Source organism: Nematolebias whitei, chromosome 11 (genome assembly GCF_014905685.2).
Source record: "Nematolebias whitei isolate Nwh7 chromosome 11, NemWhi1, whole genome shotgun sequence".
NCBI lineage: Eukaryota > Metazoa > Chordata > Actinopteri > Cyprinodontiformes > Rivulidae > Nematolebias > Nematolebias whitei.
The window spans coordinates 43,989,294-44,003,739 of record NC_056508.1 but is presented as its reverse complement, the minus strand read 5'-3'; the positions used below and the strand labels follow the sequence as shown (position 1 = coordinate 44,003,739).

Below are 14,446 nucleotides of genomic sequence, written 5' to 3'. Positions count from 1 at the left end.
GAGTTTAAATCTTTTAGTGATTATATTTGCCGGGGGCCCATTTTGCCATGAGGACACTTTCTGGTTCATCATCTCCAGTTTCTGCCACGACTTCACTGATGTTCAGATTTATTTGATGGCTGTCATTTCAGAGCGGCTGTCTTGTTCTTGGTGGAGGAGGTCCAGACGAATATTTTTGATCAGCGCTTCATTGAGAGCGAACTTTGGAAAAGGTAAGAGTTAGTTTGGATGATTTATTAATGTAAAAGAATAATATATCTGCTTTATAAATCATAGTCGTTCCGGCTTTTGTTTCCACTCTGTCTCTGAACAAATGGACACTTTTATCTCTTTGTATGATTTTCTTTTGTGCAAAACCCATGAGCAGTGTCTGGTTGAGTAATTGTTACTGTGAGCGGTGTAATATCTGTTTTTATATATTTGCATCCTGTTTTTTAGAGACATTCCAACACTAAGAAAACGGTTTGGTGATGTTGCAAAAACTGGATCCCTTGATCAGGACAAGAGGCTATTTGTGTAGGTCTCTTTCTGTCATTTTTACATAAATTGTTAATGTTCTTTTTGAATTAATGTTGCCATTAATACTAAATGTACATGTAAATGTACATTTATTCTTATTTCAGCGATGGCACTGAGGTCGCAGTGGTCTACTTCAGGCATGGTTTCATGCCCCAGAATTACATTTCTGAACAGGTTTGAACTCTTTTTAGTTTTTTGTTCTAATTGCCGAGTTTACCCATTAACAGGTGCAAACAAGTGAAAGAGTTAGCTAAATTCAACTGTTAAACTGTTAAAATGTGTTCTCCAAATGATCTGAAGCAGACTCCGGAAAAGCAAATTGCTCAATTTAAAAAGGTTTATTTTAGACACATGTAAAACACAAAATTCAATACAGCGCTGGACACTAGGAGGCTGCATCTCTTAAAATGGCGCAGAACTCCAGGTAACAAACACACATTTTCTTCAACTGGCCACACCTCCAGGAAGTGGCTGTCATCAACAAACTATGGGAAATCCCTGTTGTCCATCATGTGACCAGCTCTCTGACACAAACTTAATGTTGTAAAAAATGTTTCGAACCCTGGTGTTTTGTCTGTTGTGAGAAAGACAGGCGTGCGACTAAGAATTTCTTCCTACCTGAAACAAAACTTCGAAACAGAAACTCTGCCTTGTCTCAACACATACAGTTATGACATAAAAATGCAAGGTATAAAATACAAACAGTCACACATCCAAGTAAGATAAAAATATATTTCAACACCCTGATAATCTTTGTAGGCAGCAGACACGTGTGTGAGTGATCAAATAGGTCATGCGTAATTAAAACTGTCCACAAGTTGTCTTTACAATAAGGGACTACAATGTGCATAGTTACCCATAAATATCTAATTATTGATTAATGTTTGGATGTTACTAAATGAGTAATTGTTAATGATTTAGCTAATCGTCTTAAAATACAAAATGAATGAGGATTAAGTAACTAAAAACTACTGCCTAATAAACTACTGATCAAATTTTAATTGAATAGCTGATTCATCATAATCATCATCATCATCATCATCATCATCATCAACTTTTATTTATAAAGCGCTTTAACACAGCCACAGCTGAAACAAAGTGCTGAACATCAGTTAAAAACAAGAAAAGCGAGCATAAAAACAAAGCTACAAAGCCAAGCAATGAACTAAAAACTCAATTTAAAACACAACAAAAGGACGAGTTAAACAGATAAAATCAATACCAATAAAAATGAAGTAAAATCAAATCTCAGTTGGGTTGAAGTCCAATGAGTAGAGATGAGTTTTCAGATGGGTTTTAAAAATGGACAGTGAGGGGGCCTGTCAAGTGTGCAAAGGCAGAGCTTTCCATAACTTAGAGGCACTAACAGAGAAGGCCCTGTCTCCTCGAAGCTCCCTCTTACTCTTGGGAATGACCAGAAGCAGCCGATCAGCAGACCTGAGTGACTGATGTGGAATGTAATGGTGTAGAAGCTCTGTTAAATAAAGGGGGGGGGGGGGGGGGGGGCAAGGCTGTTTAAAACCTTAAAAACAAACAAAAGAATTTTAAAATGAACTCTAAAATACACGGGCAGCCAGTGGAGAGAAGCCAGGACAGGTGTGATGTGCTCTCTTTTACGTGTTCCAGTTAAGAAACGTGCAACAGCATTTTGCACCAGCTGCAGACGTGCAAGTGAGGACTGGCTGACTCCGAGATAGAGAGAATTACAGTAATCCAGCCTTGATGAAATGAAGGCATGGATTACCGTTTCAAACTGTTGCCTTGAAAGAATAGATTTTACTTTTGCCAATTTTCTCAGATGATAAAAACCAGACTTTATTGTGGCCCTTATTTGACTGTCAAGTTTAAAATCACTGTCCATCTTAAAACCAAGATTTGTAACTCTAGACTTTAGGTACATCGTCAGGGGGGTTAAATCGACTGGAGGGCTCGAACAAGCTCCACTAGGTCCATAAACAAGTACCTTTGTCTTTTTTTCATTAAAATGCAGGAAGTTTTGGGCCATCCAAACTTTAAGATCCTCGAGACACGATAAAAGAGGTTTAATGGAACAGGGATCAACTTGCCGAAAGGCACATAGATTTAGCAATCATTAGCGTAACAGTGAAAGGAGATGCCGTGTTTTCTAAAAATCGATCCTAGAGGAAACAGATATAAAGAAAAAAGCAAAGGCCCTAAAATTGATCCCTGAGGTACCCCACATGACACAGGAGCAGAAAAGGATTCATACCCAGCAATTTTTACACAAAATGTTCTGTCTGCCAGATAGGACCCCAACCACTCCAGAGCAGTCCCACCAATGCCTACTTGGTGCTGAAGACATGACAATAAAATGCTGTGGTCCACTGTGTCAAACGCAGCAGTTAAGTCCAGTAAAACAAGGATCACATGATCACCCAAGTCACATGCCAGGAGGATGTCGTTAAAAAACTCAGCAGAGCTGACTGTGCTGTGGAGAGTTTTAAATCCAGACTGGAAAACATCCATGATGTTATGTTCATCCAGGAAGGATTTTAACTGAGCATAAACAATTTTCTCCAAGATTTTTGACAGGAGGGGAAGCTTGGAGATAGATGGGCCTAAAATTCCCCAACACAGTGGAATCAAGACCAGATTTCTTTATCAGGGGCTGCACAACATCATGTTTAAAATTAGCAGGGACTACTCCAGATAACAAACTACTGTTAAAAAGGACAAGAACCAAGTGTTTAAAACAAGGGAAAACCTCTTTAAGAAAGCGTGGTGGAAGATCACCACATGGAGAACCAGAAGGCTTAATCTGAGCAACCATGTCCTCTAAAAATGACACAGTCACCAGCTCAAACTGACTGAAAGCAGCAGAGCAGGGAACACACACAGAGGGGTTAGAGTTTGTGCATAAGATGGAAGCCCTTATAGAGGTAACCTTAATAAAAAACTGCATAAATTATTGCACAACTGAGTAGATGCTTCAAAACCAGCAGTCTGTGGAGAGTTAAGAAAACAGTCATACTAAAAAGAACACGTGGAAAAATAGTCCTTTTTGGCTGCTTTAACTGTGTCCTAGTAACTGCGCCAACAGTCTTTAAAAAATTGAAGGGACGCCTGCAGCTTGTCCTTTCTCCACCTGCGTTCTGTTCTGCGACATTCCTGTCTGACAGCTCGATCCGTGCTGTTCTGAAGCCATGGTTCACGTTTAAATCCAGGCTGTTTGGTCTTTAAAGGAGCCACGGTATCCAACACAGTCAGACAGGATGAGTGGAGTCAAGAACTCAGATCCTCAGCATCAGTTGAGGCAGGTGGACAGAGCTGGCAGAAAACCTCAGTGAACTGGCCAGCATTGGAGGGGTTAATAATCCGAGAGCTCTGAGCAGGAGTGTGAGTTTTAACAGAAGCATATGTGAGAATGTTATAGGCATATGATCAGAGATTATAGAGTCATGAATTTCCAGATTAGACACAGGTAATCCCAAAGAGAGCACAAGATATAGAGTGTGACCTTTATTGTGTGTAGGTCCAGACACAGAATGCACCAAATTAAGAGTCGATACGAATTAAAAATCCTTTTACCACAGGTTTGTCTGGGCAACAAATGTGGATTTTAAAATCACCAATAATAAGGAGATGATCATATCCAGTCACTATTTCAGAAAGAAAGTCTGAAAAGTCACTAATAAAATCCTTATTATATTTGGGTGCGCAGTAGATGACAGCAGAGTGTCGGGTCAGAACGACCCACTTCAAAGGTGGTCAGCTCAAAGCTGGTGAAACACTGTTTACAACTAAAAACATCTTTATACACGGCTGCAGTTCCTCCTCCCCGGCCCAATGATCGTGGAGAGTTAAAGTAAGAGCAGCTCGTTGGTAAAAGCTCCGACAGAGCAGCTGACTCAGCCTCACTCAGCCAATTCTCTGTAGGCAGTCCAGATTACGTGAGCTGAAGAAATCCCACAGGATGGAAGTTTTATTGACCAGCAATCTGGTGTTCACCAAGCTGATCCTGGCTGGAGCTGGAGCGGGGTTGTTGTGCTGAGGGAGGGTCCGACTTAGCTTTCTCAGGTTCAGTGGGTTCGCTCCGCCCCTTGCTGAGCCGGGGTGGGCAGGGGCGCTGACGCCGGGGGACATCCGCACCAACAACACAAACCAGGCAAGCATCCACCGGCTCCAGAAAACACCAAGGCAAAAACACCTCAGGAAACACCCCAGGAACTGGCTGGGAACCATTGCATCGTGACAAAAAGGCTTTCAGCCTCATCAGGCGTCCACCGCGTTTACCGTGGCGGAAATTCCAGGGGAATCCACCAATCCAGGCAGCTGCTAAAACTCGTCCAAAATTTTTTTTTTTTTTTGTGGCAACCCACCTAGCCAATGGGTCACTGGAGGTGGCTACAGTGGCCACGAAGCTGCGCGTCACGCTACGGAGGTGCTGCTCATCTTATGGAGCGGCGCAGCCAGGATTGGGCAGCCTGCTGGATTCTTTCGCATTCTGGTGAATTGGATGTTGAACCCAAGTGCAGGCAGACCACGAAGACTTGGAAAAACAAAAAGCTGACAAGGCAGCAAACTTACTTGATGCTGGGGACATGGAGGGAAGACAGAACATGAGGTAGACAGGAAAATGCCCAGACAACAAGGAACACAGAGATGCAGACTTAAATAGGAATGTTAATGACAGCCAAATGACACCTGGGAAGGGCAACAGGTGGTGAAGGTAAGAACTGATTACGTGAGGGAGACACAGGAGAGCAAGAACAAACCACGAGGGAGACAAACCCAAAGGAACACAATCCTCACAATAACTCTAAATTGGTCCTAACCTTTTTGGTCTTTTATTTCGCCCCCCATTTAAAGTAAAACAAACTGCTTCTGCTCTGAGGGTCATTTGCTCACTGAAAAAAGCATGCAGTGCTTGTGTCTGAAGTCATGAACTGAATAAACTAGGGACAACATTTAAACCGTATAGATTTTTAAATGAACAGAATATATTTGAAAAGTATGCATGTACAGAATGTATGGACAGAAAATGAATTTAAAGTATGCAATCTATGATGCAAAAAGGTGCAGAAATATATTTGTTTGTAAACTGTAGTGCTGGGACGCTCGTCTTATGATGGAGCGCTCTCTGGCTGCGAAGTGTCCTGATATCCACACTCACCTGGTGGGAACCAAGAAGGTCCAGCAGGTTCTGGCCAAACCTGGAGTTCTGGAGAAATTCTTCCCAGACCAGCCTCAGGTCGTGGAGCAGCTCAGGGCGACGTTCGTTGGCCTCTACACTCTGGACATGGTGAGAAACTGTCAGAAATTCAACATTAAAGAGATTCATTATGGACTTTTGTTATTTTGGTTGTTACCTTCAGGGACCAGATGGTGATAAATCAGTAGCGATGGCTTTGGCAGAACCAGACCAGTTTGTTCTGAAACCTCAACGAGAAGGAGGAGGTACAAGAAGAAGCTTGACTCACAAATATTCTGCTGCTTTGATCGGATCGTGGTTTAGTGCATTTGCAAAAGTAACCCATTGCCTGTAAAGGCTCGTCCTCACTTCCTTAATATCTTAACATTGTAGGAAACAACCTGTACGGGTCAGAGCTCTTCCAGGTGCTGAACCGAGTGAAGGGAAGCTCGGAGCGAGCAGCCTACATCCTGATGGATAAAATCTTTCCTGCTTCCGTACAGAACTACTTACTGCGGCGAGATGCTCCCCTGGAAATCAGCAGCTGTGTCAATGAACTGGGGATGTATGGAGTGTATGTGAGGTATGCCAACGCTCCTCTCCCTGCTCTCATTTGTCTGTAGCTTTGACTGTTAAAGACTATCTGTTCGTTTGTTTTTTAGAATCACTGAAAACAATATTCATCCATCCAGCCATCCATTTTCTTCCGCTTATCCAGGGTCAGGTCACAGAGTAGTAGTCTAAATATGGAGACCCAGACTTCCCTCTCCCCAGCCACCTGGGCCAGCTCCTCTGGAGGAATCCCAAGGCGTTCCCAGGCCAGCTGAGAAACATAGTCCCTTCAGTGTGTCCTGGGTCTTCCTCTGGGTCTCCTCCCAGTGGAACGTGTCCAGAGTACGTAACCAGGGAGACGTCCAGGAGGCATCTTAACTAGATGCCCAAGCCACCTCAACTGGCTCCTCCCGACGTGGTGAAGCAGCAGCTCTACTCCGAGTCCCTCCCGGATGACCGAGCTTCTCACCCCATCTCTAAGGGAGAGTCCCTGCGGAGAAAACTTATTTTGGTCGCTTAGATCTGTGATCTTGTTCTTTCGGTCACAACCCAAAGCTCATGACCATAGATGAGGGTAGGAACGTAGATCGACCGGTAAATTGAAAACTTTGCCTTTTGACTCAGCTCTCTCTTCACCACAACAGACCGATACACCGCCCGCTTCACTGCAAATGCAGCACCTACCCACGTATTGATCTCTCGCTCCATTTTTCCCTCAATCGTGAACAAGACTCCAATTACTTAAACTCCTCCACTTGGGGCAGGACCTCCTCTCATTCACCGGGGTGAACCCCAATGCACAGGCACCAAGATGGGGGGCAACAAGTATGCCCACTCCTGCTCAGCTCCTCTCACCAGGGGCAATTTCAGAGGGGAAGAGTGTCCAACCTCTCTCAAGGAAACTGGTTCCAGAACCAGAGTTGTGCGTCGAGATGAGTCCTAGTATTTCTAACCAGAACCTCATACACCAAATCAGGCTCCTTCCCACCAGAGAGGTGGCATTCCATGTCTGTCCCATAAGCCAGCTTCTGTAACTGAGGATCAGACCTCCAAAGTCCTTGCCTTCGACCACCACCCATCCCACATTTCACCCGACCCCCTTTGGCCTCTCCCACAGGTGGTGAGCCCATGGGAAGGGGGACCCACGTCTCCGCTTTGGACTGTGCCCGGCCGGGCTCCATGGGTGAGAGCCTGGCCACCAGGCACTCACCAGCGTGCCCCATCTTCAGGCCCAGCTCCAGAGTGGGACCCCGGTGACCCATGTCCGGGCGAGGGAACAGTGCTTCCATTTATTTTTCTCATTATAAGGGGTCTTTCGGTTGCACTTTGTCTGGTCCCTCACCTTTTTCATTCAATCAACCTTTATTTATACAGGTTAGTCCCATTGAGCCTCGGGGACTCATTTACAAGAGAAACCTGAATCATAACAAAGAGTGATGACTACAGTGGACAACAACGACAACAATAGATGATCATAAAGAATGCGTACAAATTTAATTTTTTTTAACAAATGAAAATAAAATGGTAATTAAAAGGACAATTAAAAGGAAAAGTAACGAAAAAACATCTAGATATACAGGAACTTGTCTGCATTGATTTTTGCTAGGAACCTAGATGTTTGAAGCCACGTAGAGAGGTCAAGGTCGAGAGCTTCAAACCTTTTTGCAAGATATTCCAGGAAACAAGAGCGGAGTAGGAGAAGGCCCTTTTGCCTAGTTCAGTTCTCACTGAGGGAACACTGCATGTAATCTTGTCCTGAAAGCGCACGCTGTAGCTGCACTCACGCAGAGACATGTAGGAGGAGATGTATGAAGGCAGCAGACCAAGGAGTGATTTAAAGATGAAAATGTACCAGTGAGAGAGTCTGTGTGAAGTTAATGATGTCCAGTTAACCACACAGGGTGCAATGGTGGGTACGATAGTTACAGCCAGTTATGAAACTTGGCGCACCATGATAGGCAGCATCCAACATCTGCAGGGTGCTTGTAGGAGCGTTCATGTAAATAATATCACCATAGTCAATGGAGGGAAGGAAAGTTGCAGTTACAAGGTGTTTCCTGGCGTTCAGAGTTAACCAGGATCTACAGTATTTCTGAAAAAGAAACCCAGTTTAACTTTCAGTTTCCTACTAGGTTTTCCACGTGAAGTTTAAGAGGGAGATGCGAGTCGACCAAGATACCCAAATATTTGTAGGAATCGACAAACTCAATGGGGACACCTATTGAGGGGCACTTATGACCTGTCTGCCTTGGGTGACCCTGGGGCATGAAGCTCCTGACAGCATAGCTCCTAGGATCATTGGGACACTCAAACCCCTCCACCACGGTAAGGTGGCAGCCCAGGGAGGAGTTAAAACAATATGTTTCACTTAATTAATCCAATGTATTTTTTTTAATTATTGCTTTTAATCAAATACAATTTTGAATTAAATTCCAAGTTGTAAGGCAAACGGAGAGAATATCAAGATGGACGGATACTATTACAAGACACTGTAATTAATGCTGACAACGATTTGTGTGTGTTTTGAAGGATGGATAAATATTTAAACTACATTTTTATTAGTTGTGGTACGTTATTGATGAGCTGTCTCAGTCAGCAGGAATAAATATATAAAAAACACTAATATACTCAACTGAAAGGAAAATTCTTAAAACTTTTTTCCTCTATTTACCCTCTAAAATTTAATATTTATGTCTCCTTCCTTTCAAATATTCTATTTTATTGGACCCAGACCAGTGGTCATTCCATATGTTGAGGGAGTATCAGAGAAACTGAGACGTTTATTTTCTAAACATAACGTCCCAGTGGCTTTTAAACCCCAAAATACATTACGGCAAAGACTGGTTCATCCCAAAGATCCAGTCCCCCGGCACAAACAGAGTAATGTTGTGTATGCTGTTCAGTGTCAGGAGGGTGATCAGTCTTACATCGGGGAAACTAAACAGCCACTGGCCAAAAGGATGGACCAGCACAGAAGATCAACATCATCAGGCCAGGACTCTGCGGTCTACACTCATCTCCAGGCCAGCGGTCACTCTTTCAGGGATGAAGATGTTCACATCCTGGACAGAGAGGAACGATGGTTTGAGAGAGGAGTAAAGGAGGCCATCTTTGTGAAAAGAAATCGTCCATCATTAAACAGGGGTGGAGGCCTCCGGGTTCAACTGTCCCCCTCTTACAATGCTGTGATTGCTAGTATCACTCAGCCCTCTGTGAATAGTAAACAGCCATCAGTGTGCTAATGATCCATTGTTAGGCTGATGGTCCTTCTTGAGCATGTGATCAGTTGGTTTTGGTTGTCAGCAGCAAAACTGGTTGATCCACCCTGAGACGGTGCTATTTAAGAGACTGAGCTGAATACAGCACCTCAGACTGAGGAAGTCTCTCGGATGAGAGACGAAACGTTTCTACATTTTTTTTGTTGATTTGCTTTGTTTTGGGTTTTTTTGAATGTCCAGAGGACCAGATTTAACTGTTTTAGATTTTTCTACCTGGATTATTGAGCATGCATCAGAATACTGTACTGTATTGTGAAAGGCATCGTTAAATATTTGTAGCTACATGTTGTTTTTTAAGGCTGGTGGTACATAGTTGATATTTTACTTGCAATAAAAACAACCTTGCTTTACTGTTCACACAATTCGTTACATTTTTACAAGATTGTGAATATTTCTTTATCAATAAATGTCTTTACACATGCTACTTTAACTTTTACCGCTTAGCTAAACCCTAACCGTCGAGTATGTAAAACGGTTAAAATAAATTTGTCCATGCATTTATTACGTATTTGTCCCGTTTTTGTAAATATAAGAGCATTGATAAACAAGTTCTACTTTATTCTAATCTAAACGGACAAAATGGCCACTCACTATTTACGAAGTCATCAGAAACTCATGCAGCGCTCTTTGGTTAGCTGGAATTTGCTTTATAAAGTGTGGGGTTCTCCATTAGTGCCAAAAATATGTTCATGCGTTCCGAATTTGTCTGCAGAGATACCTACTTGAAAAAATATGTAAAAAAATATGTTTATGTGTCTATGTAAAGTGTGTATGTAGCGTGCTGTGTATTTTTAAGGTGATATGTTAGGTGCATATGTTAAATGATATGTTAGATGATATGTTACTTAACATATCATCTAACATATCAGCTCAAACTGATTACTGATTATTTCACAGACTATGCATTTTATCAAAGCATTTTTAGAGGCGGTTGATACATTTATCATCAAATTTTAGAAGGAAACGAGACTGCAAACACATATTTGTTAGAAAAAAAAATGTATGCAATATAATGATCAATATAGCCATGTCAGTGTTTTATAACGTTACACACATTAAAAAAAAAGATCAGAGTAACTCCTGTTATAAAGCTGTTTCTGATGTTCTCTGCATGAGAATGCTCCACCTTGTCCTCCATGCAGTTCAGATCTGCTCCATCTTACCTCAGATCATCTGGATGAATTGTTCATTTCTATAGAAGATATTAATTCAACCTTTATTTAAACAGGTTCGTCCCATTGAGTCACGCGGACTCATTTACAACAGAGACCTGAATATAATTGTTGTATTTGTCGTTTTTTTATGGCAACCAAGTACCTGATAACTGAGTTGATTGTAGCCTGACAACTATTGTAAAATTGTAATTCATTGATTAAAATGTTAATTTAAATAAAACTGATTGTAGTTAAAATCATAACAGAGGACAAAATAAGTGTTAACTGTGCAAAAATAAATTTCCAAACAATTTATTATAAAATATGTAAAATGTAAAGCAAGCTTTAATAAAGTACTTTTACTACTCCTGAGTAGTAAATCCTCTATTGAGCATGCATCAGGATACTTTTACTACTATTTATACTGTTTATTAATGACATCATCTGAAGTCAGCAGGAGCACCATCATCATCATCACAACAACACAAAATGAGAGCTGTAAATTTAATCTGCACAAACATTTTCAATCAGGGCTCAAAATGTTTAACTGTCAAAGAAATGTACAAGAAAATAAACTACTGTCACTCTACAGGCACATTTAGAGAGAGGACAGTTCACAGAGACACAGTGAGGACGTGTGAGACCGAAGGAGGTTCAACCATTTGTTCATGGACCAGAACCAAATGAGAAGAACAGCAGAACTTCCACTGACCAGTGATCTGACCAGTGATCTGACCAGTGATCACACGTTGTTCTAAATTAAACTTTGGTACGAACAATGTTAAATAAGACATGCCATATTTTTTATTGAACAATAATCTTCATTCTAACAGCGACGTTGTAATTTCAGAGACTGAGGAAGAAACAGAAATGAGGGGAGTGAGATGAGGGAAAGATGAAAATGTGTCCTCAGAGGACAGGGACATGTCAGGATCTGCAGGATCAACAGGACCAGGAGGATGGATCAACAGGACCAGGAGGATGGATCAACAGGCAGTCAGGGAACAGAGAAGAAAAACCTGAGGGAACAATTAGAACACAAAACATACATAAGCAGGACAGAAGAAACTCAGACAAGAAAATTAACTCAGTCCTGCGAAGAAAAATGTTAATGGAAAATAAATTGACATATTTTTACAAAAGATCAGATGAAGACAACTGGCATGAAGAAGAACTTCCAGCTCCATCTCAATGTACCTGTGATAGTTTAATAAGTGTTTTGTTACTGTCCTACAGTTTATTGATGCTGATATATTCTTGTAATAATTCTTATTTCTTGTTCTGGCTTGAAAGAGTCTCATCTCAACTTGACCCATGATTACCAAACACTAAACTAATAATATAAAACTAATGTAATTTAACAGTCCTGCAGTAAATACCAACTTTGTGAAGGTTATGGTGTTAAAGTAATTTTATTCAAACATCTTGATTCAGCTGTTATTGATTAATAGAAGACAGAAAATGAGATCTTGTACCTTTGTGATACTTTGAATGCAACATTCAGTTCACGAAGTCATTCTCCTCTGGTTTACCTGGAAAACATGAAAACATTGACTCATCTCCACAATCACATTTTTCTTTAATGATAATGTCACAATTTATGCTGCAGTCTTTGACAAATGATCTATAACTTTAACTAAATTACGTCAATCTTGTTGTCATGTTGCCATCATTCTTTGTTGAAATCAGGTCTCTCTTGTAAATGAGTCCTCGAGGCTCAATGGGATTTACCTGTAGAAATAAAGGTCGAACGAATCTCTCAGAACAAAAAAGGTTAAATATTTTCTAGTTGAGTTCAGTAACTGGAATTACCATAAATTTAAAAAATACCACCTTTCAAAATTTAAGCAGTAATAGATATTTTAAAACGCTGAATTAGAAAAAGACCCGTTTGAGCAGCTGCAGTTAAAACACAACCAACAATTTAACGTTTCATTAACTAAAACTGGCGACATGAAGTATTAATGTTGATGAATTGTGGTACAGAACAGTCAGATAACGCTTCACAATGGAGAAAACACGGAGAATGAGTTCAACGCTGGAACCGCTGCTGTTTGGAACTATTCGCCGCTGCGTGACCCACGTGACTTCCGCATTCCATTCTTTCTACGGGAGTGTCGCAACTCTCTTTATAGGGCTCTGACGTGAACGACCTGGAAGATGACGTCAGTCAGTGATGGAGAAAGTTCTGGGGAGCTTTGCTATGAACCAACAATGACTGAATGATTGTTTGAAACGTGTTTAAGAGGTTAACTGAAAAACCGCCAATCTGACTCCAAATACGCCCAAATCATCCCCACCTGCACAAAGTAATTTTTACCTGCAAAAATTAGAATGAAAACCGCCCTGATTGGTTCAGTTTTGCACTGACCAATCAGCTCAGGGTAATTCAGATGCTGCGTTAGGTCAATAAAATAAAGTCGGATTGTTCAGTTGAAACCTGGTAAAGCGCGTGTTTTCCAGCGTCGTCACCTAAATAACAAATCAGCGTTTTCTTTTGTACTTTTTACTTAACCATATTTTCAGCTATCACGTAAGTAGTTTTGTTTGTTGAGAACAACGCACTGATTAAAGCGACCGAGCTCAAACATCCTAAATTAATCAATTTCAATTCCAAGGTTCATTGAACGTAGCATTGGGATACAGTTGTACTATAATTTTAAATCCGTTATACTGTGTCTGAAAGTATGTTTAAAACTAGGTATTGAAGTAATTAAACAGTGCATTTGTTTTTAACATAACGATCAGATACATCTGAAAGTTACCGTCATCGTCATTTTAATCAAAGTGAATGAGGATGTAAGCAACTCATATTGTGCTATGGGGGTTTATTTCTTATTGAAGTATATATAAATTTTAAATGTGGACTCTGATGACAATGTTTTACTGAGTGTTTTTTTTTCTTTTATATAATTGTCGTGCAGTTTTATTACAGAATTTGTCTGTGTGCGTCTCATTTTGGAACCAGAATGGCTCAGTGGATACCGGACGAGTTGATGACGGATACTGCTCTGATAAAACAACTGGCAGATGTTGCAAAAGATGAAGCGCTCCGGCAGGGAATCATAATGAGGACCAAGGAGAACCCAAACTCATCCGAGGTGTGATTTGCATGCACATGCAAGAAATCTGATGTCTTGTTTTATTTTTCAGAGTTTGGCTTGTTCTTCATTACTGTACTGGCAAAGTATTTAATCTGTTAAACTGTGTACTGCTGCGTAACTCATTCTGATTTTGTCGTTAGGCCTCTGCTGATGGTACAGACATGTTCATTGTGAAGTCGTGTGCTTTAGGGAACAGGGTTTTAAATAGATCCATACTAATCTTGTGTTTGTTACTTAGCCCAGTTGTTTTTATTCATTCCTCACGTGCCACGTTTCATGACTCTGTTGAAATGAACAGCTTTTTTGTTGTCGACATTGCGTTTTATTGTTTTCTTACGTTCTACAACTTGTTTTGCAGTTGGTGACCTATGCTCCGTTCACGCTCTTCCCTTCACCTGTTCCTAAAGCTGCATTTCTTCAGGCTCTTGCAGTGCAAACTCACTACAACACGTTGGTGGATAGGGTCAGTCAAGACGCAGACTTCCTGCAAAAGGCTTTATCCAGGTAGGATGCAGGACCATTATTTGGAATAATGTGCAAATTAGGCTTTAAGTAGTTTTATAAATGCACAAAAAACAACTCTCACTAAAGAACACTATCATCATATTGATATTAGGTAATGTCTGTTTATTTATTTAAAAAAAAATTTTTTTTAATAATTTGTCGGGATTGTAACTTAGTTTTTTT

General features: G+C 40.9%; 1 protein-coding gene across 1 annotated transcript in view; it reads left to right on the top strand.

The window, feature by feature from the left end:
- The window catches only part of LOC119417335 (glutathione synthetase-like), a 17,790-nt gene extending 10,310 nt beyond the window's left edge, over positions 1-7,480 (top strand). The window contains exons 2-8 of the mRNA XM_037684542.1: positions 132-212; positions 439-516; positions 624-693; positions 5,588-5,782; positions 5,856-5,937; positions 6,065-6,286; positions 7,341-7,480. Coding sequence (XP_037540470.1) covers positions 132-212; positions 439-516; positions 624-693; positions 5,588-5,782; positions 5,856-5,937; positions 6,065-6,286; positions 7,341-7,480 — 868 coding nt within the window. The remainder of the gene's footprint in view (positions 1-131; positions 213-438; positions 517-623; positions 694-5,587; positions 5,783-5,855; positions 5,938-6,064; positions 6,287-7,340) is intronic.
- Positions 7,481-14,446: the final 6,966 nt, after the last annotated feature.